General features: G+C 38.8%; 1 protein-coding gene across 4 annotated transcripts in view; it reads left to right on the forward strand.

Annotated features, from left to right (window-relative positions):
• The window catches only part of LOC124616014, a 217,171-nt gene that overhangs the window by 126,477 nt on the left and 66,517 nt on the right, over positions 1 to 24,177 (forward strand). For all 4 annotated transcript variants that reach the window (XM_047144267.1, XM_047144349.1, XM_047144426.1 and 1 more), the window contains one exon: positions 12,080 to 12,201. In XM_047144267.1, coding sequence (XP_047000223.1) covers positions 12,080 to 12,201 — 122 coding nt within the window. The remainder of the gene's footprint in view (positions 1 to 12,079; positions 12,202 to 24,177) is intronic.

The following is a 24,177-nucleotide window of genomic DNA, read 5'->3' on the forward strand; positions in this document are numbered from 1 at the left end:
AGAAAATAGAAATGCATGTAAGCTACTATGAACAGCACAGTGAATGCATTGTTGTAGCCAATATAGACATGAGACAACACCCACCACAGTAGTACAAGCTTATATGCCAATTAGCTCTACAGATGATGAAAAGATTGAAGAAATGTATGATTCAGTGAAGGAAATTATTCAGATAGTTAAGGGAGAGGAAATGGAAGAAAAGTAAAAATGGTAGGAGAATATGGAATGTGGTAAAAGAATGGACTAAGACATTGCACAGTAGAATTGTGCACAGATCATAATTTAATCATCACCAACACTTGGTTTAGGAATCATGACAGACATTTGCATATGTGGAAAAGACGAAGACAGCAGAAGGTTTCAGAGAGATTATATAATCATAATACAGAGATTTCAGAACCAGATTTTAAGCCATAAGACATTTCCAGGGGCATATGTGGACTTCAACAGTAATTTATTAGTGATGGGCTGTGGATTAAAACTGAAGAAACTGCAAAAAAAGGTAGGAAATTAAGGAGACGGAACCTGGGTAAGTTGAAAGAAACAGAGGGTGTTGAGAGTTTCAAAAGGAGCATTAGACGACAATTGATTGAAACAGGGGAAAGGAATATATTACAAGACAAATGGGTAACTTTGAGACTTGACGAAAGAAGAAAGTATAAAAATGCAGTGTACGAACCTGGGAAAAGAGAACACAGACATCTAAAAAATAGACTGACAGAAACTGCAAATGGCTAAACAGGAATGGCTAGAGGACAAATGCAATGCTCTAGAAGTGTGTATAACTAGGGTAAATATACATACTACCTATAGGAAAATTATAGATACCTATGGAGATAAGAAACACAGCTGTATGACAGTCAAGAGCTCAGATGCAAAACCAGCACTAAACATTGAAGGGAATGCTGAAATGTACGAACAAATTAACTTGAAGGCAATATTATGGAAAGGAATGAGGAAATAGATAAAGATGAGACGGGAAATAGGATACTGCAAGAAGAATTTGACAGAGCACTGAAATACTTAAGTGGAAACAAGGCTCCTGCAATATTACTGAACTATCAGTTTATAAGTCATGGATGCAAAATATGGATTCAAATTATTTACAGAAGAGTGGAAAAACTGGTAGAAGCTGACCTCAGGAAAGATCAGTTTGGTTTCTGGAGAAATGTAAGAACATGCGAGTCCATACTGACCCTACGACTTCTCTCAGAAAATGGCTTAAGAAAAGGTATATCCACGTTTATAGCATTTGTAGACTTAGAGAAAGCTTTTGGCAATATTGATTGAAATACACTCTTTGAAATTCTTAAGGAAGCAAGGGTAGAATACAGCAAAGAAAAGGTTATTCACAACTTCTACAGAAATCAGACAGCGGTTACAAGAGTCAAGAGGCATGAAAGGGAAACAGTTGTTGAAAAGGGAGTGAGATCTGCTCACTGGGCAAGTTGTGAAGGAAAACAAGGAGAAATTTGTCAGAGAAATTTAAGTTCAGGGAGAAGTGAAAAGTTTGAGATTTGCTGATGACATCGTAATTCTGTCAGAGACAGAAAACGGGATTGATGACCTTGCCATTTGGTCTCATACCCCCCCCCCCCCCCCTGCCCCAATCAATTAATCAATCAAAGACAGAAGGACTTATAAGAGTGACTGAATTGAATAAAGAGTGTTAAAAGGAGAATATAAGAAAATACCGATAAAAGCAAAGCAATTGTAATGGAATATATTCAGATTACGCTGGTGATGTTGAAGTAATTAGATTAGGAAATGAGAGATTTGCTGTTTGAGCAGTAAAATTACTGCTGATGGCTGAAGTAAGTGAGGATATAAAATGTTGACTGACAATGGCTGGGAAAGCATTTCTGAAGGGAAACTTGTTAACATCGAATATAAATTTAAGTGTTAGGAAGTCTTTGCTGAAGGTATCTGTCTGGAGTGTAGCAATGTATGGAAATGAAACCTGGACTATAAACAGTTTAGGCAAGAAGAGAAAAAAGCTTTGGAAATGTGGTGTTACAGAATAATGCTGAAGACTAGGAGGGTAAATCACATACCTAATGAGGAAGTACTGAATATAATTGGGGGAGAAAAGAAAATTTTGGAATAACCTCTGTTCTGGGAACAATGGTGGACATTGTTAACTTCTTTGAAATATCCTTGAGCGAGATCAGTCTTCTCCAATAGTCACTGAAATAATAAAAAGTATGACCTCAGAGCCCAACAACAGGCATCATTCATTCCGAAATCTGTTGCTGCTTTCACGCTGTTCCCTTACTGAGTTCTGTAAGATCTTCTTTGACATGCTTGATGTGATTCCTCCCACCCAACCTCATTTCAGTGGCAACATTTGGTGGACTCATGGTGAAACCTGTTGCCATTTCCCTAAGAGGGACCATTATTCACCATACATGTGAACAGTCGATGATTAACAACAAATCTTTATCCTTTTTTGCACCTGCCCCCACTTTGCCCCTCACACTCAAACGCACACGTATTTCCTCTCAGGTGAACTGTGTTGCACTGGCACACTTTCAGTTTCAGAGGAATGTAGCACCTCAGACTTGTTTGTTAAGGGAATGTACACTGATCAGCCAGAACATTATGACCACTTACCTAGTAGCTGACATGTCCACCTGTGGCATGGATAACAGCAGTGACATATCATGGCATGGAAGCAGTAAGGCCTTGGTAGGTCACATCTGCTCACACAAGTCACCTAATTTCCGCAAATTCCAGGGAGAGTGGCCAATGAGCTCTGACGGCACAGTCCATCACACCCCAGATGTGTTCGATCGGGTTCAGATCTGATGAGTTGGGGGGCCAGCGCGTCTACTGGAACTTGCCACTCTGTTCCTTGAACCACTTCATCTGACTGATGGCCTAGCAACATGGTGCATTATCTTGTCAACAAATGTCACTGCAATTGGGAAACATGATCATCATGGAGAGGTGTACATGGTCTCGACCAGTGTATGATATTCCTTGGCTGTCATGATGTCTTGCACGAGCTCCACTGGACCCACGGATGCCCACATGAATGTTCCCCAGAGCACAATGGAGCCACCGACAGCTTGTCTCTGTTCCACAGTACAAGTGCCAAGGAGCTGTTCCCCTGGAACATGACGGATTCGCACAATCCCATCGGCATGATAGAGGTATCAGTATTCATCATACCTTGCAATGCCCTGCCCCTGCGCCAGTGTCCAGTGCTGAAGCTCACATGCCCATTTCAGTTTAAGTTGCCAATGTTGTGGTGTTAACATTGGCATATAGGTGGGCCATCGGCTGCAGAGGCTCATCATTAGGACTGTTCGGTGCACTGTTTGTTCACACACACTTGTACTCTGCCCAGCATTAAAGTCTGATGTTAGTTCCATCACAGTTTGCTGCCTGTCATGTTTTTTCCAGTCTGCCCAGCGTATGACGTCTGACATCTGTAATGAGGGGTGTCTGCCCAATCCCACAACATCTGGACATGGTTTCACCTTGGTTTTCTCACATATTGAAGACACTTACCATTGCACTCCTCAAACACCTGACAAGTCGTGCAGATTCCAAAATGCTTGTGCTGAGCCTCCTGGCCATCACAACCGCCCTCGGTCAAAATCGAATAGATTGCATGCCTTATTATTGATAGTAAGCTGTTGGTCATAATGTTCTGGCTGATCAGTTTTTGTAGTACCATGAGTTCTCCCCACATTCTGCCTTTCCTGTACAGAGCCCTTAAACTTACCAATGATATACTACTAGTCAAGTCAGTGAGTGATGATAAATAAGTCCTGTATTTCCTGTAGAGGAGAAAGGATCCACTGGAGTTTTTAGTTCTTGAGGGACATTTGATATATCTCGTACATGCTTACCAGTAGCCTGTCCAAAACACCCATTCACAGCAGCTTCAGACCATGTGACAGTACTTTGCGTGATTTCAAACTGCGTACGAATGATAGCTAGTGTATTCTGTGCCCAACAACAACATTCACATGCAGACTGTGTTGTTGGTACTGCAATGTTGTTCTGTACAGTAAACAAATAACTTTAAGTTTGCTGATCGTCTTTCAGTGTCTTGATCTGTTACCAAGGGTGAAAACATTATTTTAAAAACTGAACAAATAAACATCTGATAAGTTGGTTTGTGCTGTAACAAGACAAATACCTGGGTGAAATTTACTTATTCCCTGATGCTACTTGTAACTTAGGGATGTGGACAGAATAAAGAACAAGAACATTACCTTCTAATATGGGCAAATGCCATTGTAGTATTTGGCCCAATTAATCCGTTACATCCTTTATACTATTAGAAAAGCTGCAAACAAACGTAGATCGTAACTCATCTCTTTTGGAGATGGGGAAAACTATTCTTTTCAGAGATAGTGTCAGAATTGCTCACTCACTGGAATGAACTAGCTCGTTTCATGACTTACTACTCACCATTCACACACAAAAATAAATTAAAAGGAAAGCACATAGCTGTTATAATTCAGGTCACTGAACCTGATTTGGTTCATATTTTGAAAGGACATACAGGGTGACGCCCCCTCCCCCCCCCTTCCCCCCCCCCCCCCCCGCCCCCTCCCCGCCATGAACCATAGACCTTGCCGTTGGTGGGGAGGCTTGCGTGCCTCAGCGATACAGATAACCGTACCGTAGGTGCAACCACAACGGAGGGGTATCTGTTGAGAGGCCAGACAAACGTATGGTTCCTGAAGAGGGGCAACAGCCTTTTCAGTAGTGGAACATTACCTACATGAATTAGTTATCGAGGATAGGCTCACTAAATAAAAGTCCACATCCCTAAGTTACAAGTAGCATCAGGGAATAAGTAAATTTCACCCAGGTATTTGTCTTGTTACAGCACAAACCAACTTATCAGATGTTTATTTGTTCAGTTTTTAAAATAATGTTTTCACCCTTGGTAACAGATCAAGACACTGAAAGACGATCAGCAAACTTAAAGTTATTTGTTTACTGTACAGAACAACATTGCAGTACCAACAACACAGTCTGCATGTGAATGTTGTTGTTGGGCACAGAATACACTAGCTATCATTCGTACGCAGTTTGAAATCACGCAAAGTACTGTCACATGGTCTGAAGCTGCTGTGAATGGGTGTTTTGGACAGGCTACTGGTAAGCATGTACGAGATATATCAAATGTCCCTCAAGAACTAAAAACTCCAGTGGATCCTTTCTCCTCTACAGGAAATACAGGACTTATTTATCATCACTCACTGACTTGACTAGTAGTATATCATTGGTAAGTTTAAGGGCTCTGTACAGGAAAGGCAGAATGTGGGGAGAACTCATGGTACTACAAAAACTGATCAGCCAGAACATTATGACCAACAGCTTACTATCAATAATAAGGCATGCAATCTATTCGATTTTGACCGAGGGCGGTTGTGATGGCCAGGAGGCTCAGCACAAGCATTTTGGAATCTGCACGACTTGTCAGGTGTTTGAGGAGTGCAATGGTAAGTGTCTTCAATATGTGAGAAAACCAAGGTGAAACCATGTCCAGATGTTGTGGGATTGGGCAGACACCCCTCATTACAGATGTCAGACGTCATACGCTGGGCAGACTGGAAAAAACATGACAGGCAGCAAACTGTGATGGAACTAACATCAGACTTTAATGCTGGGCAGAGTACAAGTGTGTGTGAACAAACAGTGCACCGAACAGTCCTAATGATGAGCCTCTGCAGCCGATGGCCCACCTATATGCCAATGTTAACACCACAACATTGGCAACTTAAACTGAAATGGGCATGTGAGCTTCAGCACTGGACACTGGCGCAGGGGCAGGGCATTGCAAGGTATGATGAATACTGATACCTCTATCATGCCGATGGGATTGTGCGAATCCGTCATGTTCCAGGGGAACAGCTCCTTGGCACTTGTACTGTGGAACAGAGACAAGCTGTCGGTGGCTCCATTGTGCTCTGGGGAACATTCATGTGGGCATCCGTGGGTCCAGTGGAGCTCGTGCAAGACATCATGACAGCCAAGGAATATCATACACTGGTCGAGACCATGTACACCTCTCCATGATGATCATGTTTCCCAATTGCAGTGACATTTGTTGACAAGATAATGCACCATGTTGCTAGGCCATCAGTCAGATGAAGTGGTTCAAGGAACAGAGTGGCAAGTTCCAGTAGACGCGCTGGCCCCCCAACTCATCAGATCTGAACCCGATCGAACACATCTGGGGTGTGATGGACTGTGCCGTCAGAGCTCATTGGCCACTCTCCCTGGAATTTGCGGAAATTAGGTGACTTGTGTGAGCAGATGTGACCTACCAAGGCCTTACTGCTTCCATGCCATGATATGTCACTGCTGTTATCCATGCCACAGGTGGACATGTCAGCTACTAGGTAAGTGGTCATAATGTTCTGGCTGATCAGTGTACATTCCCTTAACAAACAAGTCTGAGGTGCTACATTCCTCTGAAACTGAAAGTGTGCCAGTGCAACACAGTTCACCTGAGAGGAAATACGTGTGCGTTTGAGTGTGAGGGGCAAAGTGGGGGCAGGTGCAAAAAAGGATAAAGATTTGTTGTTAATCATCGACTGTTCACATGTATGGTGAATAATGGTCCCTCTTAGGGAAATGGCAACAGGTTTCACCATGAGTCCACCAAATGTTGCCACTGAAATGAGGTTGGGTGGGAGGAATCACATCAAGCATGTCAAAGAAGATCTTACAGAACTCAGTAAGGGAACAGCGTGAAAGCAGCAACAGATTTCGGAATGAATGATGCCTGTTGTTGGGCTCTGAGGTCATACTTTTTATTATTTCAGTGACTATTGGAGAAGACTGATCTCGCTCAAGGATATTTCAAAGAAGTTAACAATGTCCACCATTGTTCCCAGAACAGAGGTTATTCCAAAATTTTCTTTTCTCCCCCAATTATATTCAGTACTTCCTCATTAGGTATGTGATTTACCCTCCTAGTCTTCAGCATTATTCTGTAACACCACATTTCCAAAGCTTTTTTCTCTTCTTGCCTAAACTGTTTATAGTCCAGGTTTCATTTCCATACATTGCTACACTCCAGACAGATACCTTCAGCAAAGACTTCCTAACACTTAAATTTATATTCGATGTTAACAAGTTTCCCTTCAGAAATGCTTTCCCAGCCATTGTCAGTCAACATTTTATATCCTCACTTACTTCAGCCATCAGCAGTAATTTTACTGCTCAAACAGCAAATCTCTCATTTCCTAATCTAATTACTTCAACATCACCAGCGTAATCTGAATATATTCCATTACAATTGCTTTGCTTTTATCGGTATTTTCTTATATTCTCCTTTTAACACTCTTTATTCAATTCAGTCACTCTTATAAGTCCTTCTGTCTTTGATTGATTAATTGATTGGGGCAGGGGGGGGGGGGGGGGTATGAGACCAAATGGCAAGGTCATCAATCCCGTTTTCTGTCTCTGACAGAATTACGATGTCATCAGCAAATCTCAAACTTTTCACTTCTCCCTGAACTTAAATTTCTCTGACAAATTTCTCCTTGTTTTCCTTCACAACTTGCCCAGTGAGCAGATCTCACTCCCTTTTCAACAACTGTTTCCCTTTCATGCCTCTTGACTCTTGTAACCGCTGTCTGATTTCTGTAGAAGTTGTGAATAACCTTTTCTTTGCTGTATTCTACCCTTGCTTCCTTAAGAATTTCAAAGAGTGTATTTCAATCAATATTGCCAAAAGCTTTCTCTAAGTCTACAAATGCTATAAACGTGGATATACCTTTTCTTAAGCCATTTTCTGAGAGAAGTCGTAGGGTCAGTATGGACTCGCATGTTCTTACATTTCTCCAGAAACCAAACTGATCTTTCCTGAGGTCAGCTTCTACCAGTTTTTCCACTCTTCTGTAAATAATTTGAATCCATATTTTGCATCCATGACTTATAAACTGATAGTTCAGTAATATTGCAGGAGCCTTGTTTCCACTTAAGTATTTCAGTGCTCTGTCAAATTCTTCTTGCAGTATCCTATTTCCCGTCTCATCTTTATCTATTTCCTCATTCCTTTCCATAATATTGCCTTCAAGTTAATTTGTTCGTACATTTCAGCATTCCCTTCAATGTTTAGTGCTGGTTTTGCATCTGAGCTCTTGACTGTCATACAGCTGTGTTTCTTATCTCCATAGGTATCTATAATTTTCCTATAGGTAGTATGTATATTTACCCTAGTTATACACACTTCTAGAGCATTGCATTTGTCCTCTAGCCATTCCTGTTTAGCCATTTGCAGTTTCTGTCAGTCTATTTTTTAGATGTCTGTGTTCTCTTTTCCCAGGTTCGTACACTGCATTTTTATACTTTCTTCTTTCGTCAAGTCTCAAAGTTACCCATTTGTCTTGTAATATATTCCTTTCCCCTGTTTCAATCAATTGTCGTCTAATGCTCCTTTTGAAACTCTCAACACCCTCTGTTTCTTTCAACTTACCCAGGTTCCGTCTCCTTAATTTCCTACCTTTTTTTGCAGTTTCTTCAGTTTTAATCCACAGCCCATCACTAATAAATTACTGTTGAAGTCCACATATGCCCCTGGAAATGTCTTATGGCTTAAAATCTGGTTCTGAAATCTCTGTATTATGATTATATAATCTCTCTGAAACCTTCTGCTGTCTTCGTCTTTTCCACATATGCAAATGTCTGTCATGATTCCTAAACCAAGTGTTGGTGATGATTAAATTATGATCTGTGCACAATTCTACTGTGCAATGTCTTAGTCCATTCTTTTACCACATTCCATATTCTCCTACCATTTTTACTTTTCTTCCATTTCCTCTCCCTTAACTATCTGAATAATTTCCTTCACTGAATCATACATTTCTTCAATCTTTTCATCATCTGTAGAGCTAATTGGCATATAAGCTTGTACTACTGTGGTGGGTGTTGTCTCATGTCTATATTGGCTACAACAATGCATTCACTGTGCTGTTCATAGTAGCTTACATGCATTTCTATTTTCTTATTCCTTATTGGACCTACTCTTGCATTAAGCCTGTTTTGTATTTATAACGCTGTATTCCCTGACCAAAAGCCCTGCCATCAAACTTCACTAACCCCCCTATACCCAACATTAACCTGTTTAATTCCCTTATTAAATTTTCTAACCTACCTCTCCAATTAAGGGATCTAACATTCCACACTCTGACCCATAGAGTGCCAGTTTTGTTTCTCCTGATGAAAACATCCTCCTGAGAGTCCCCACCCAGAGATCTAAACACGGGATTTTTTTAGCTCTGGAATATCTTACCCAAGAGGATACCATGACCATTTAACCACATAGAACAGCTGCAGGCCCTCAGGAAAAGTAACAGCTGTAGTTTCCCCTTTTTTTCAGCCATTCGCAGCATCAACACATTGGTTGATGTTACATGGCCAGATCAGTCACTCATCCAGACTGTGCCTTTGCAATTACTGAAAAGGCTGATGCCACTGTTTAGAAACCAGATGTTTCTCTGGCAGCCTCTCCACAGATATCCCTCCATTGTGATTGCACCTACAGTATGGCTATCTGCATCACTGAGGTACACAAGCACCCTATCTCAGCAAGGTCCACGGTTCACTGGGGGTGTTGCAAATTGTTTACAGAAGAATGAAAAAGCTAGTAGAATTTGACCTTGGGGAAAATCAGTTGGCTTTGAAGCTTAAAAAAGGCAAGCCGATTTTTATAGCATTTGTAGAAAGCTTTTGGCGATATTGAATGGACTATACTCTCTTACATTCTGAAGGTATCAAAGATAAAATACATGCAGCAAAAAGTTGTCTCAGGTAGTACAGAAAACAGACAAAAGTTGTAAGAGTCACAGAACACAAAATGGATGTAATAACTGAGAAGGGATGAAGCAGTGCTCGGCTGCTTTATTTTCTTCGTTTGTTGTCCTCGTGTTGATGTGCTGTGTAGCTACATTGGGTGAAAAATGGGTTGTGGATTCCGACACTGACTACTGTAAATAATGTAGCCGACAGATGCACAGTTGTGTTTCACAGTCTTTTACTTTCACTTTTCACCCCCCCCCCCCCCCTCCCCCCCAATAATATACAGTTATTTGGCCAGTGCACTACTGTTCTAATTTCTCATATGCCTCATTAATAGTTAGCAGGTGACCAACCACATACTGCTAAAATAGTTTCCTGTTGTACATCAATGAAAGATATTAACTAGGAATTGTCAAAATAAATTGGAAAATCAATTATATACATAAAACTCAGCACAAAATTAGTTCTGGTGTTATATTCTTTAATACTAAGGGCCAACCTTTCTCTTTTATGAAAATGCAGGATTATATTCACATATGTTAATGATAAGTAGTTAAAATTTAAAAAACAAATTTAAGGAGGCAGATGGCAAAAGGGCAAGAGGGGAAGTAAAAATATCCCAGCTTGCTTTGTCACAGGGACCGAGGCAGAGTTGTAGATTACCCCAAAGTTATTCAATCTGTACACTGAGCAAGTTGTAAAGAATATCAAGGAGAAATTTTGAAAGGAGATTAAAGTTCATTGGGGGGGGGAATTGAAATTCTATGCTTTGCTGGCAATATTCTAATACTGTCGGAGATGGAAAAACACTTTGAAGAGCAGCTGAATGGAATAGATAATGTCTTAAATGACAGTTATAACAAGAACATTAACAAAAGTAAAACAGGATAATGGCATGTAGTTGAATCAAATCAGGTGATACAGAGAATAAGATTAAGAAATGACACACTAAAGGTAGTCAACCAGTTTCATTATTTGGGCAGAAAAATAACTGATGCTGGCCGAAGCAGAGGTGATATAAAATACAGAATACAAATATTGAGGAAAGCATTTCTAAAAAATAGAAATTTGTAAAGAGAAATTTGTTAACACTAATATGGACCTAAATGTTAGGAAGTCTCTTCTGAAGGTATATGTCTGGACTGTAGCTTTGTACAGAACTGGAAGATGGATGATAAACAGTTCAGACAAGAAGAAAATGAAAGCTTTTGAAACTGATGCTGTGAGAGAATACTGAAAATCAGATGAGTAGATGGAATAACTAATGAGGAGGGAGCGAGCTGAGTTTCGCAGGAACTCTGTTTGGGGAATCCATGTTGATTTTTACAGAGGAGCTGTTCATTTCCCAAGAACATCATAATTCTTGAGCATAAAACATGTTCCATAATTCTGCAACAGATTGACATCAACGATATAGGTCTATAATTGTGTGGATTTGTCGTACCGCCCTTCCTAAAAACGGGAATGACTTACACTTTTTTCCAGTCATTAGGTACCTTTCGTTGCTCAAGCAATCTACAATAAATTACTGCTAGAAGGGGAGGAAGTTCTTTCGCATAATATTTATAGAATCTTATAGGTATCTCATCTGGTCCTGAAGCCTTTCCACTGCTAAGCAATTGTAGCTGCTTTTCAATTCCACAATCGGGTATCTCAATATCTGCCATTACGATGTTTGCATGACGATTGAATGCAGGGACAGTGTTACGATCTTCCACGGTGAAATAACTTCGGACGATTGAATTTAATATTTTGGCCTTCTCTCTGTTATCTCCCATTTTGGTGCCGGAGTGGTCGCTGAGAGAATGAATAGATGGTTTTGACCCACTTACTGATTTTAAATACGACCAAAATCTCGTAGGGTTTTTACTCAGTTCAGTTGACATCTTATTTTCGAAGTCATTGTGATTTATCTTTTTGTCTGGCTTCTTGAATGTTGTTTGGTAGGAGAGCAAGGTCATCAGCAAATTGCAAGCAGTTTAAACTTATATCACTTTTTACACTTCCAATTCTTATGTTCTTTAGGGTAACCTTGTGCCAGTGTCTCATTATACATTCCAGTGCACAGTTGAACAGTAATGATGATAGACAGTCATCTTGTCTTAAGCTTGTTTTTCTGAGAATTGGTTGGAAATTTATCCTCCAAACTTCACTTTTGATTTGGTGATGATTAGAGTAAGTTCTACTAGTTTTGAAGTTTGTGTTTAATTACATTGAGTGTGTTAACACAAAAAAACTTATGATCTTTGAGACTTCAGTCCATAAAATTTGAATCAGTGATAATGTTTCTTTCTTTCAGATACTCAGCAGTTGTCTAAACCATTGGCACACACATTTGACAGCTGTTTATATGAAGGTTCTTCCTCTCATACCTTCAATAACTCTAGCAATGACGCTGAAAATAATTCGCAACATGAGAGAGTAAGTATTTTTTCCAGTTTAACATTTCTAATAAATGTTGAAAAGATAGTATGTTGGATTAATAACTAGAAATAATGTATATTAATAGGCCATACAGTTCTTATGAAGGGGCATTGACATGAAGTATGAGAGATGTTACTACTTCTCTCTCTCTATGAGGGTAAATTATACATGTGTTCATGCTAGTGAAGCAACATTAACTGGTTAGCTGATAAGTTTATAATGTTGGTATTATGATTATTGAATCAGATGAGACGTATCATTTGTGAATTTACCCCCCCCCCCCCCCCTTTTGTAGACTTTTGCTGTGACCAATATGTTATTAACATGCTTCAACTTCATTCAGCAATGAATTTCATTTGTTTTTGTACCTCAACTACAGAAAACAAATACAAGTATTCATTTTTGTGTAAATTTTTCTATCAAACCATGTGTGACAAATGTGGTAGTTGCCGTAGAAATCTGAAGGAAGGGGTATTCTGTGAAGACTGTGGGTTATGGTTTCATTGGGGCGAATGTAGTGGTGAGGAAACGTGGGTAGCTAAAGAGGCTCTTCCATGGCAATGTAGGTTATGTAGAAAAGATAGAAAAATCACTGAACAAGAGAAAAAAATTTATGCCCTTAAGGCCGAATAAGAAAACGCAAATTTGGAATTATGTAGGTCAAGGGAGACAAAAGATGGGATGCTGGGAAAAAGAGGCAAGCATAGGGCAAAAAAGGGAAACTGTTGAAAACACTTTTGAAATTCAGTTAGTTTGGCTTTCTATTTGAAGTATTAGAGGAAGGGCCGCATCCAGATGTAATTGAATGTAGGTTGAAACTGAATATTATCTTAAAGAAAAAAGACAGGTTGGGATCAAATCAGAATAGGAAAAGAAGAATTCTGCTTCCAGGTAGCAGTCATGGGAGGATTGTAAGCCAGCAGCTTCAGAAGAAATTGGGTGCACAGTACCAGGTCACAAGTTTTGCGAAACCAAGTGCTAGCCTTAGCCAGGTGACAGAAAAATCACGTCAGCTAGCAGGGACTTTGAAAAGGAAGATCAGATAATTATAGTTGGGAGACCCAAAAACAACGTGGCTATGAATCCAAGACATAGTATTAGGAGTGGCCTGGATAAAATAGGAGCAGAAACTGGACACATAGATGTAGGCTTTGTGGAGGTCTTTCAGCACCATGAATCAGCCCTGGGTAAACACTGTTGTAAGGAATGTTAAAGTTGAGCTGAACAGGATGTTCCTGGCACCAGCAAAATGTCAAGTAAGTGTTGTTCCAGTTGATGCTATTGACAGATGGGGATACACTACACTTGGCCTGCACGTAAATAGGAAGGGGAAAGATAAGTTCACTTTGCAGATACTGTAATGGGGCCCCCAGTCACACAAGGGATGATCCCTGTGGGTAATCGGACCAGGCAGACAGGTTTTTTTAGGGTAAAGCCAAAGTCCAGGCAGACAACAATGAAGAAAAATAGAATAAAAGAAGCTTCATGTACAGTAAATGGGGATAAAGCTAATGCTAGTATCAACTCATTTCATCAAAATGTCAGGAGTAGAGTGCTGCAACGCTCTGTGTTTGACCGATCACGGCTCGCCTGTTGACGCGGGGACCGAGCCGCTTGTGTCCGGCCCCACTCGACTCGGCTCGGTCATGTACTCGCCCCATGTCTGATGTCCGGATTCCGGACACGCGGATAACCGAGCATGACTGGTCGGTCACCGCTGACGTCTCACTTCGCTCCGCCCCGGCTTGCTGCACTGTACTGTACAAACCCAAGGCCTCTCTCTCTCTCTCTCTCTCTCTCTCTCTCTCTCTCTCTCTCTCTCTCTCTCTCTCTCTCTCTCTCACACACACACACACACACACACACACATATATATATATATATATATATATATATATATATATATATATATATATATATATATATATATATATATATAAAAAATCACAAAATGTATTTATCTCTGTCTCTTTCTCTCTTTTAATACAAAAGTAACGTTTCCTAGAACGGGTGCGTGACACAGCTAAATTGGAAAGTAAAACGATATTTCAGTACAATTGCAGATAGAAGACGAGTCTCATTTCCAAACAGAAGATTTGTTTTTCCTTTCATTAACAAGAAACATTAAATAAGTGCTTTCCCTGTAATCTAGAAGACAACGATCTTCATAAAGAAAGCATATAAAGAACATTAAACATTTACAAACGTAACTTGTCATACTTTTCACTTTTTTGCAACAGAAACAAAATTATAGTTACCGGTATTGTTGATCAGCAGTAAATCACTAAAGCGTTCCGTATTTTATTGGCTGCGGCGATTTGTTAGTAACATGCCGGCTTTACTAAAGCATCTTTCACTAAGTGCGCTTGTTGCTGGGATACATAAAATATGTCTTGCAACTGCAGCCAGGCCTGGCAGAAATGTTTCATGTATGCTCCACCCCTTAAGATGTCATCCTCATCTTCGAGGTGCATAAAAAGGTAGAGATCTACTTCATCTGCTGCCGATGATCTGTTGTTCCTCCATTCCTTGAAACGATCTCTCTTTCTGGGTGGTGATGACACAGTACTTGAAGGATGTATGACAATAAACAAAAGAGACAAGTAATACAGAACTGATGTGGAAATCATCGAAACGTCCCCATGAAAACGAGATGTTTTTTGTTAATGAAATAATATTCAAATTATAGCATTCCCATTGCTCTGTAATACACTATCCACCAACTATGCAAAAACGATTATGTTAATGATTGCATGTTGTACCTGCGTAAGTAGCACACATTTGTCGCACATTGCTAAGAATTTCATGCTTTTCATTTATTTCAAGCATATTAAGATCACGGAAAGATGGCCAAAGAAACGAAGCAATTTTATCTTTGGAAGTGATCATAATCTTCTGACAAACGAAAGTCAAGGCTCGATTTTTAATCCTTTGTACCTCCTGTTGAAAAATACATATCTGTTAGTACACATCCATTACGGTAGATAATTATAAATCTATCACATATCACAATGAAACAGTGCTTTTAACTGCAGTAATTACTCACCTGACAGACAATGTCATAGACACTGCAAATTTGTTGCAGTTTGTGAAACCAAAGAAGAAATAACTGGACTGTCGGTTCTTTTTCGCCTTCTAATTCATCTGCGGCCTCCTTAAATGGTCTCAGAAATTATGCAATTTTTCAATCTGTAAGTGCTGTCAGCAAAGCAGCAACTTCGTTATACTGAGTGTGTAAGGATTCCAGCATAGTGTAAAAGCTGTTCCAGAGTGTGTAGACCTCTTGTTTCAACGATGATTTCAAAGACGAGCAGAGGCCATTTTCCTTAATGTACCTTACGATGCATTTTGCAGTATTTATTGTTGATGCGATGTTCGGGGCATGATTTAACAAGAAGTTATCTTCATCGAAAATGTGGCTAAGTGCTGTGTTTATACAGTGAGCAGTACAAGGAATCCTTTAGTGATTTTCCAAAGCCTTTATCACATTGGCACCCTGGTTGGATGTTTTATTACTGCCGGTATCCCTGAAGGAGGTGTACCTTTGTGAGGTTTCTTGCAACTGTGTTTCTTTAAATGAATGGTTCCTGACTGGAAACACAATAATGTGGAGCAGTTTAGGCACGATACGTACCCAGTAGATGCACTGTTTTCGTCTACAACCAACAGAAATGTACTCCATACTTGGCTTTTTAGACCTTCCCGTTTCTTCAATGTGTAAACATTGGTTTCAATCTTACGTCTCACTGCACTGGTTCCTCGCGGTGCATGATTCCATAGAGAGACACACCACAAATGAGAAGCCCATACTGGCTGCAATGTCACACGGATAATGATATGTGTAATATGTTTGAAGTTACATGCTACGTATTCAGTCACGGCTTCTATGCTCAGTCACTAGAACTAGTGCGGGCAGCCTATCCAGTTAGGATGTGCTCGCCCCACCTAGTATTTTGTGCTCGCTTACTCGGTCATGCAGGACTCTAGTCAGGAGACAAAAAAAAAGTATATGAGCTGTTAGTGTGTTTAGATGATCTCAAAAATAAGAATGAGTTTGATATAATTTGTCTGTGTGAAGACCATGTAACGGTGTGGATGAATAGTGTCAGTATCAATGGGTATAATTTAGCATCTTACACTTGCAGATTTAGCATGGATAATGGAGGAGTTGCCATTTACACATAACAAGGGGATAAATACAAAACTGTAGAAGTAAGCAAATTTTGTGTTGATCAGCACTTTGAAGTTTTTGCATGTGAACTACAGCTAGATAATGTGGTGTTGATATTAGCAACAGTGTGCAGGTCCCTATTAGGTGATTGGTAGGTATTCATAAAAAAAGTTTGACTCCCTATTACACTGTCTGTCAGACAAAAAGAAGAAATTATTAATCTGTGGTGATTTCAATGTAAATTTTCTAAGTAATTCTGATAGGAAAAGTGAACTAGATGTGTTATTAACATATTACTTAGAATCAGTGATCACTATAGCTCAAGACAGTAGCACTTTAATAGATAATCTATTCCTGCAGCAAGAGGATGTAAAACATAACACTTGTTTTCCCTGTGATAAATGGATTATAAGACCATGTTGCACGATTGATTAACTTACAAAAATGGTTCAAATGGCTCTGAGCACTATGGGACTTAACTTCTGTGGTCATCAGTCTCCTAGAACTTAGAACTACTTAAACCTAACTCACCTAAGGACATCACACACGTCCATGCCCAAGGCAGGATTCGAACCTGTGACCGTAGCGGTCGCGCGGTTCCAGACTGTAGCGCCTAGAACCCCTCAACCACTCCGGCCGGCGATTAACTTACAAAACCTAGCAGAATGTACAGTTCAGAAATCATTAAGTAAAAGTGTAGGATTGCCCAACCACTTCAGAGAAAGTTTAAGTAATGTTAATTGGGGAGATGTATATAATGAGCCAAAAGCTAATGATAAATCCAAAGTATTTCATGATAAATTTATATCCTTTTTTGAACATAGCTGTCCAAAAAAAAATTACTAAATGTAACACCAAACAGTTTTCAAAGAAACCTTGGATTACTACAGGTATTTAAGTGTCTTCAGAAGGAAAAAGAAAACTGCAAGAGACAGCAAGGCTATTATAAAGACCTGGAAATAATTTTACACATAAAAATTGTTGTAACGTATTGAGAAAAGTTGGCAGAAAATCAAGAAATATGTATGTTAGAGATGAAATTAAAAGCTCTGGCAAAAAAATCAAATCAATATGGAATGTTGTTAGAAGGAAGACAAGAAAAGTAACCACTAGGGTAGGTAGTATTAGTATTGTAGAGAATGAGACCCTCTTAACCAACAGTACACAAGTAGCTAATGTATTTAACAACCATTTATTAAGTGTAGGTGAAAAATTGGTGAGAATAGTGCAAAAGAAAAACCCAAGCAGTACATGGAAGAGTTAGTTTTGAGAAATTTTAGTCAGATTAATTTTCACCTAACAACATCTTGTGAAATAAGGAAAATCATTAAATCTTCAAAAAATAAATGCCCAAACAGTGTGGAGCGGTTGCAGCTGATATGCTGAGCTGCATATGTAATGCATCACTAAATCAAGGTATTTTCCCTGACAAGTTAAAATATACCATTGTCAAGCCTCTCTACAAGAAAGGGTACACCACAGATGTCAATAATTAGCATCCGGTATCCATGCTTACAGCACTTTCAAAATCGTCGAGAAAGTAATACAGCCAGAGTGGTTAGCCATTTCAACAGTAATGGGATACTTAGTAAACCATATTTCGAATTTCAAAAATGCTGTTCCACTGAGAAAACAATATACAGTTTCACTGCCCAATTTAAATAGTAAAATGTCAGCAATAGGAATTTTCTGTGACTTATCCAAAACATTTGATTGTGTGAACCATGACATTATGTTACAGAAATTACAATTCTGTGGTATAAATGGAACAGCATGTGAGTGGTTTAAGTCATATCTACAGAACAGGAAGCAAAATGTTTCTTTACATGGTTTAAGTGGTTTAAGGAAGTTTGCCACTTCACCTATTGGGGTGAAAATACATTAGGTGTTCCTCTGGGTTCGATCATGGGTGCCCTTCTGTTCTTGATATATCTGAATGACCTCCCTTCTAAGCTAAACTGACACTGTTTGCTGATGATACAAGCATCATTATTAATCCAGCAAAAGAAAGTCCAGTAGAAAATGATACAAATAACGTCTTTGGGAAAGTTATTAGTTGGTTTTCTGTGAGTGGGTTAGCTCTGAACTCTGAAGAAACACAGTGCATCCAATTTTCTGGTGCAAGGAGTACAGTTCCTTCAATAAATATAACACATCAACAGAAGTCAGTAGCCACGGTAGAGCATACTAAGTTTTTGGGTGTACATATAGGTGAGAATCTTAATTGGAAAATTCATATTGTGGATCTCCTGAAGTGACTAGGTTCACCAACTTTTGTAATCAGAGTAATCGCCAAATTTTGAGGATATAGAAATTAGTAAACTAATACAGTTCACATAATTTCACTCTCTAATGTCATACAGAGTAATATTTTGGGGTAACCGAACACTTAGGCAAAAAGTAGTTGTTGCTCAAAAGAAAGTGGTTAGAATAATGTTTGGGGTCATTGTCGCACATCTTGTAGGCATCTGTTTAAAAAGTTAGGAATTCTTACAACCACCTCACAGTACATGTACTCAATAATGAAATTTGCTCCCAACAACATGGACCATTTTAAAAACAACAGTGATATTCATGATTATAATACCAGAAGAAGAAAGATGTACTTTATCCTCTACTTAACCTGTCTTTGGCACAGAAAGGGGTAAAATGTGCTGCTGTAAAACTTTTCGATGAATTACCAGATGAAATAAGATGTCCGATAGACTGCAGTAATAGTTTCAAAAATAAATTGAAACCATATTTTCTTGACAACGCCTCCTATACTATAAATGGGAATGAATGGGAATAAATAAATCTATAGCTGCACTTGACACGTTCCACATCATAACGATTACTGTGAGATTGATCAGTGGAACATGTAGCTAAGTAACTAATTAATTAACTAACCCCCTGTTGGGAATTGCTAGTGCAGTGACTATCTGTACACTGCTAGTATGCCAGTATTTATAAATTTGTAACTTGCTGCCATGTGGTGAACATCTGACATACTGTTAGGATTGTTCTAGTCAACTTGCAGATAACTGATACCATTCTTCACTTTTCATTGTACATTGACAGTATGTTGAGAGTTTGAACTGTAGAGCACACACAAAGACAAGAAGTAGTGTACTCTGCTTGGTGTGTGTCGAAGTTGAAGTGTGCTGTTGACAGTTATCAGCAACTCAGGATTTGCCCCACTTAATAGGAGTTTAGTTGTAAACTGCATAATATATTTTGCGTACAGTATACAAAGCATTCATAAATTTCCCATCACAAACTCCTGGGACAGGTAACAGCCACTGAATAGTATATAATTTGAATAGGAAACAATGTAACAAGACTTACAGGAATTGTTATCAGCCACAGGAGCAAACACATGAAACAATGTGTTTTACTATCCTACAAGTGCTGGATACAGAATGACAAAACTAATAAATATAATAAGAGTCAGCAAATTGCTGTTGCTTCTTCACCTATGACACTTGGCCAAGTGAAACACATTCTTTTACTTGTTTTTTCATGTAACATGTACTTGGGTTCTTGTTCAAATTGTTATCTATATCGTGGCCTCCAGTATAAAAGTAATGTAGAGATACAGCTTACGAATGAGTAATCAACTTTTAACTATTTAAGTTTACAGTTATTTCTGTCCTGTTGCTTGTAAATTGAAAGTTTTTAACTGGAGTCTTTAAGATGTTATTAGGATTTGTTTCATAGTTTGCCTGTTAGAAAATGGCATAAAGCAAGATTCTGAAGAAAGCAGAAGAGTTTGGATCAATGTTTATTCAAAATTAACACAGGCAGTTAGCCTCCATAACCTCAAAAACATTTCAGATTTTAATTAAATGAAACATCAGGTTTACTGTTACCAGTCACCGTTCGAAAATAGCCTTGATTGCCTGACTGGGCAGATTAACTTTAAATGCAAACATTTTAGTTTAGGTTTTTCCGTGACTGTTATTGACATTAACTGAAACAACAAGTTCACTGTTACCATTTACTTTTCTATTATAACAACAGGAAAATCTGAAATACTTTAAATGCGAACATTTTAGGTTAGGCTTTACCGTGACTGTTATTGATATTAAATGAAACAAGTTAATTCTTATCAGTTGTGACTGGTAACAGTAAACTTGTTGTTTCATTTAATGTCAATAAAAGTCACCGTAAAGCCTAACCTAAAATGTTTGCATTTAAAGCATTTCAGATTTTCCTGTTGTCATAATAGAAAAGTAAATGACTGAGAGGTCAGATAACCCTTCGTCTTAAAGATAAAGTGATAAGTGGCATAAATATGAAAGTGATAACTGCTGATGTGTGGAAATGAAGAAGGCAAATGGGGCAAGCATGTGTGAATACAGGGATTGTTCCCAGATGTAAGGATATATAGGATTGTATTAGATGGAAGAAGATGGGATGGGGATAGGAGGATCATATAGATAGAGGGGGAACACTGAAAAAACTGAACATCAAAAGAAAAAAAAAGAAATAAAGCGACCTTAGGATGATAAAAGGAAGTAACAAAGGAACCAAAAAAGAAGAGCTGGCTAGGAAAGCAAGGGTGGAATGGAGGCAGAGGTAGAAGAGCAGATAAAGAAGGTTCATCCTGCAGTATATTTCTCTTTTTTTATTTGCTTAAAATTCCATTACATAGCACATATTTTAGTTTATGTAGTTATTCTGTTAGGTTTTTACAGACTTCATTTTAATTCATGATTTGTTTCAAAATTGAGGATTGAATTTCAGTGTTTTGAAATTCTATTGCAGCAGGGATTTTATGGAAGTTTGCAACCAACAATTGTACCAGGCCACTCCTGTTAACTGGCCAATCATCTACTTTCATTATCATATTTGTCACTAGTTTTGTCATATACAAAGGTACTAATATCCAAAAGTTAAGCAAGACCATAAAATGAGACCATATTTTGGGAACAAGATGTTGGAAGGATTATGGAGGAAGGTAATAACTTATTAACCTAACATCAAACATACACAGTGCCCAAAACATACAGTTGGAATATAACTGATGCATTGTTAGCCACCTCAAGCAGAAACCTTGCTTTGTTGGTGACCCACAATTTATGTGACTTTGGTGAGAAAAACTGACATTTAGTGTTCATCTTTGCCACACTAGTGTAGAATATGTTAGAAATTTATCTACGTAAAACATCCACACATTTAACACATTTATTTACATATATAAGCCAACAACAAATTTCCTTTTGTGTTAGATTGCGTGTGCGTGATAGGTCAAATTCGAAATTCTAGATCCTAATATTTTACTGTTTGCTTTTATCATGTTACCACTTATGTGTATCATGATAGGTCTGTATTTCTGAATATTTGTGAATGCTGCACAAAATTGTTACTATCTTTTCAATTGTAAATTTAATTTGTGATTTTTAGAAGCTTTTAGTGATAGTATCCTCATCCAACAAGAACAGGGGAAACAAATACAGTAGAAGAAGAATGGGCAACTTTGAACGATGAAATTGCAAAGGCAGCAAAGGCCCAAGTAGGTTAAAAGACGAGGGCTAGTAGAAATCCTCCGGTAAGTGAAGATATATTGAATTTAATTGATGAAAGGAGAAAATGTAAAAATGCAGTAAATGAAGTAGGCAAAAAGGAATACAAATGTCTCAAAAATGAGATCCACAGGAAATGAAAAATGGCTAAGCAGGGATGGCTAGTGGACAGATGCAAGGATGTAGAGGCATATATCACTAGGGGTAAAATAGATACTGCCTACAAGAAAATTAGAGAGACCTTTGGAGAAAAGAGAACCACTTGTATAAATATCAAGAGCTCAGTTCTAATCAAGGAAGGCAAAGCAGAAAGGTAGAAGGAGCATATGGAGGGTCTATACAAGGGCAATGTACGTGATGGCAATATTATGAAAATGTAAGAGGACATAGGTGAAGATGAAATGGGAGATAGGATACTACGTGAAGAATTTGACAGAGCACTGGAAGGCCTAAGTCAAAACAAGGCCCCGGGAGTAGACAATATTCCATTAGGAATTCTAATAGCCTTGGGAGACCCGGCCCTGACAGAACTCTACCATTTGGTGAGTAGGATGTATGAGACAAGTGTGAAAATTACCGAACTATCAGTTTACTAAGTCACAGTTGCAAAATCCTAACACAAATTCTTTACGGACGAATGGAAAAACTGGTAGAAGCCGATCTTGGGGAAGATCAGTTTGGATTCTGTAGAAATATTGGAACACGTTAGGCAATACTGACACTACGACTTATCTTAGAAGATGGATTAAGCAAAGGCAAACCTACGTTTCTAGCATTTGTAGAGCAGAAGGCTATTTACTATTTGTACAGAAACCAGATTGCAGTTATAAGAGTCGAGGGGCATGAAAGGGAAGCAGTGGTTGAGAAGGGAATGAGAAAGGGTTGTAGCCTATCCCTGATGTTATTCAATCTATTCATTGAGCAAGCAGTAAAGGAAATAAAATAAAAAATTGGAGTAGGAATTAAAATCCATGGAGAAGAAATAAAAACTTTGAGTTTGCCGATTACATTGTAATTCTGTCAGAGACAGCAAAGGACCTGGAAGAGCAGTTGAACGGAATGGACAGTATTTTGAAAGGAGGCTATATGATGAACATCAGCAAAAGGAAAATGAGGATAAGGAACATAGTCTAATTAAATAAGGTGACGGTGAGGGAATTATATTACAAAATGAGACACTTAAAGTAGTAGATAAGTTTTGCTATTGGGGGAGCAAAATAACTGATGATGGTCAGAGTAGGGAGGATATAAAATGTAGACTGGCAATGGCAAGAAAAGTGTTTCTGAAGAAGAGAAATTTGTTAACATGAATAGCTTAGACAAGAAGAGAATAGAAGCTTTCAAAATTTGGTGCTACAGAAGAATGCTGAAGATTAGATGGATAGATCACGTAACTAATGAGGAGGTAATGAATGGAATTAGGGAGAGGAGGACTTTGTGGCACAACTTGACTAGAAGGAGGGATCGGTTGGTAGGACATGGTCTGAGGCATCAAGGGACCACCAACTTAGTACTGGAGGGAATTGTGGAGGGTAAAAATTGTAGAGCAATATCAAGAGGTGAATACACTAAGCAAATTCAGAAGGATGTATGGTGCAGAAGTTACTTGGAAATGCAGAATCTTGCACAGGATAGAGTAGCATGGAGAGCAGCATCAAACCAGTCTCTGGACTGAAGACATCATCACAACATCCTCATCCAAAAAGAAAAAAGTATATTATTGAGTATTTCCGGATGCTGAAAAGTGTTGGTGCTTTATACAGTGTAGTTTTGTTCAAAAAATTGTCATTCACCCCTAATTTCTGTATACAGGGTGTTACGGCCAAACTTTCAGGAAACATTCCTCACACACAAATAAAGAAAATATGTTATGTGGACATGTGTCCAGAAATGCTTAATTTCCATGTTAGAGCTCATTTTAGTTTCGTCGGTATGTACTGTACTTCCTCGATTCACCGCCATGATTTCATACGGGATACTCTACCTGTGCTGTTAGAACATGTGCCTTTACAAGTACGACACAACATGTGGTTCATGCACGATGGAGCTCCTGCACATTTCAGTCGAAGTGTTTGTATGCTTCTCAACAACAGATTCGGTGACCGATGGATTGGTAGAGGCAGACCAATTCCATGGCCTCCACGCTCTCCTGACCTCAACTTTCTTGACTTTCATTTATGGGGGCATTTGAAAGCTCTTGTCTACACAACCCCGGTACCAAATGTAGAGACTCTTCGTGCTCGTATTGTGGACGGCTGTGATACAATACGCCATTCTCCAGGGCTGCATCAGCAC

This window comes from Schistocerca americana, chromosome 1 (assembly GCF_021461395.2).
Source record: "Schistocerca americana isolate TAMUIC-IGC-003095 chromosome 1, iqSchAmer2.1, whole genome shotgun sequence".
Lineage (NCBI taxonomy): Eukaryota > Metazoa > Arthropoda > Insecta > Orthoptera > Acrididae > Schistocerca > Schistocerca americana.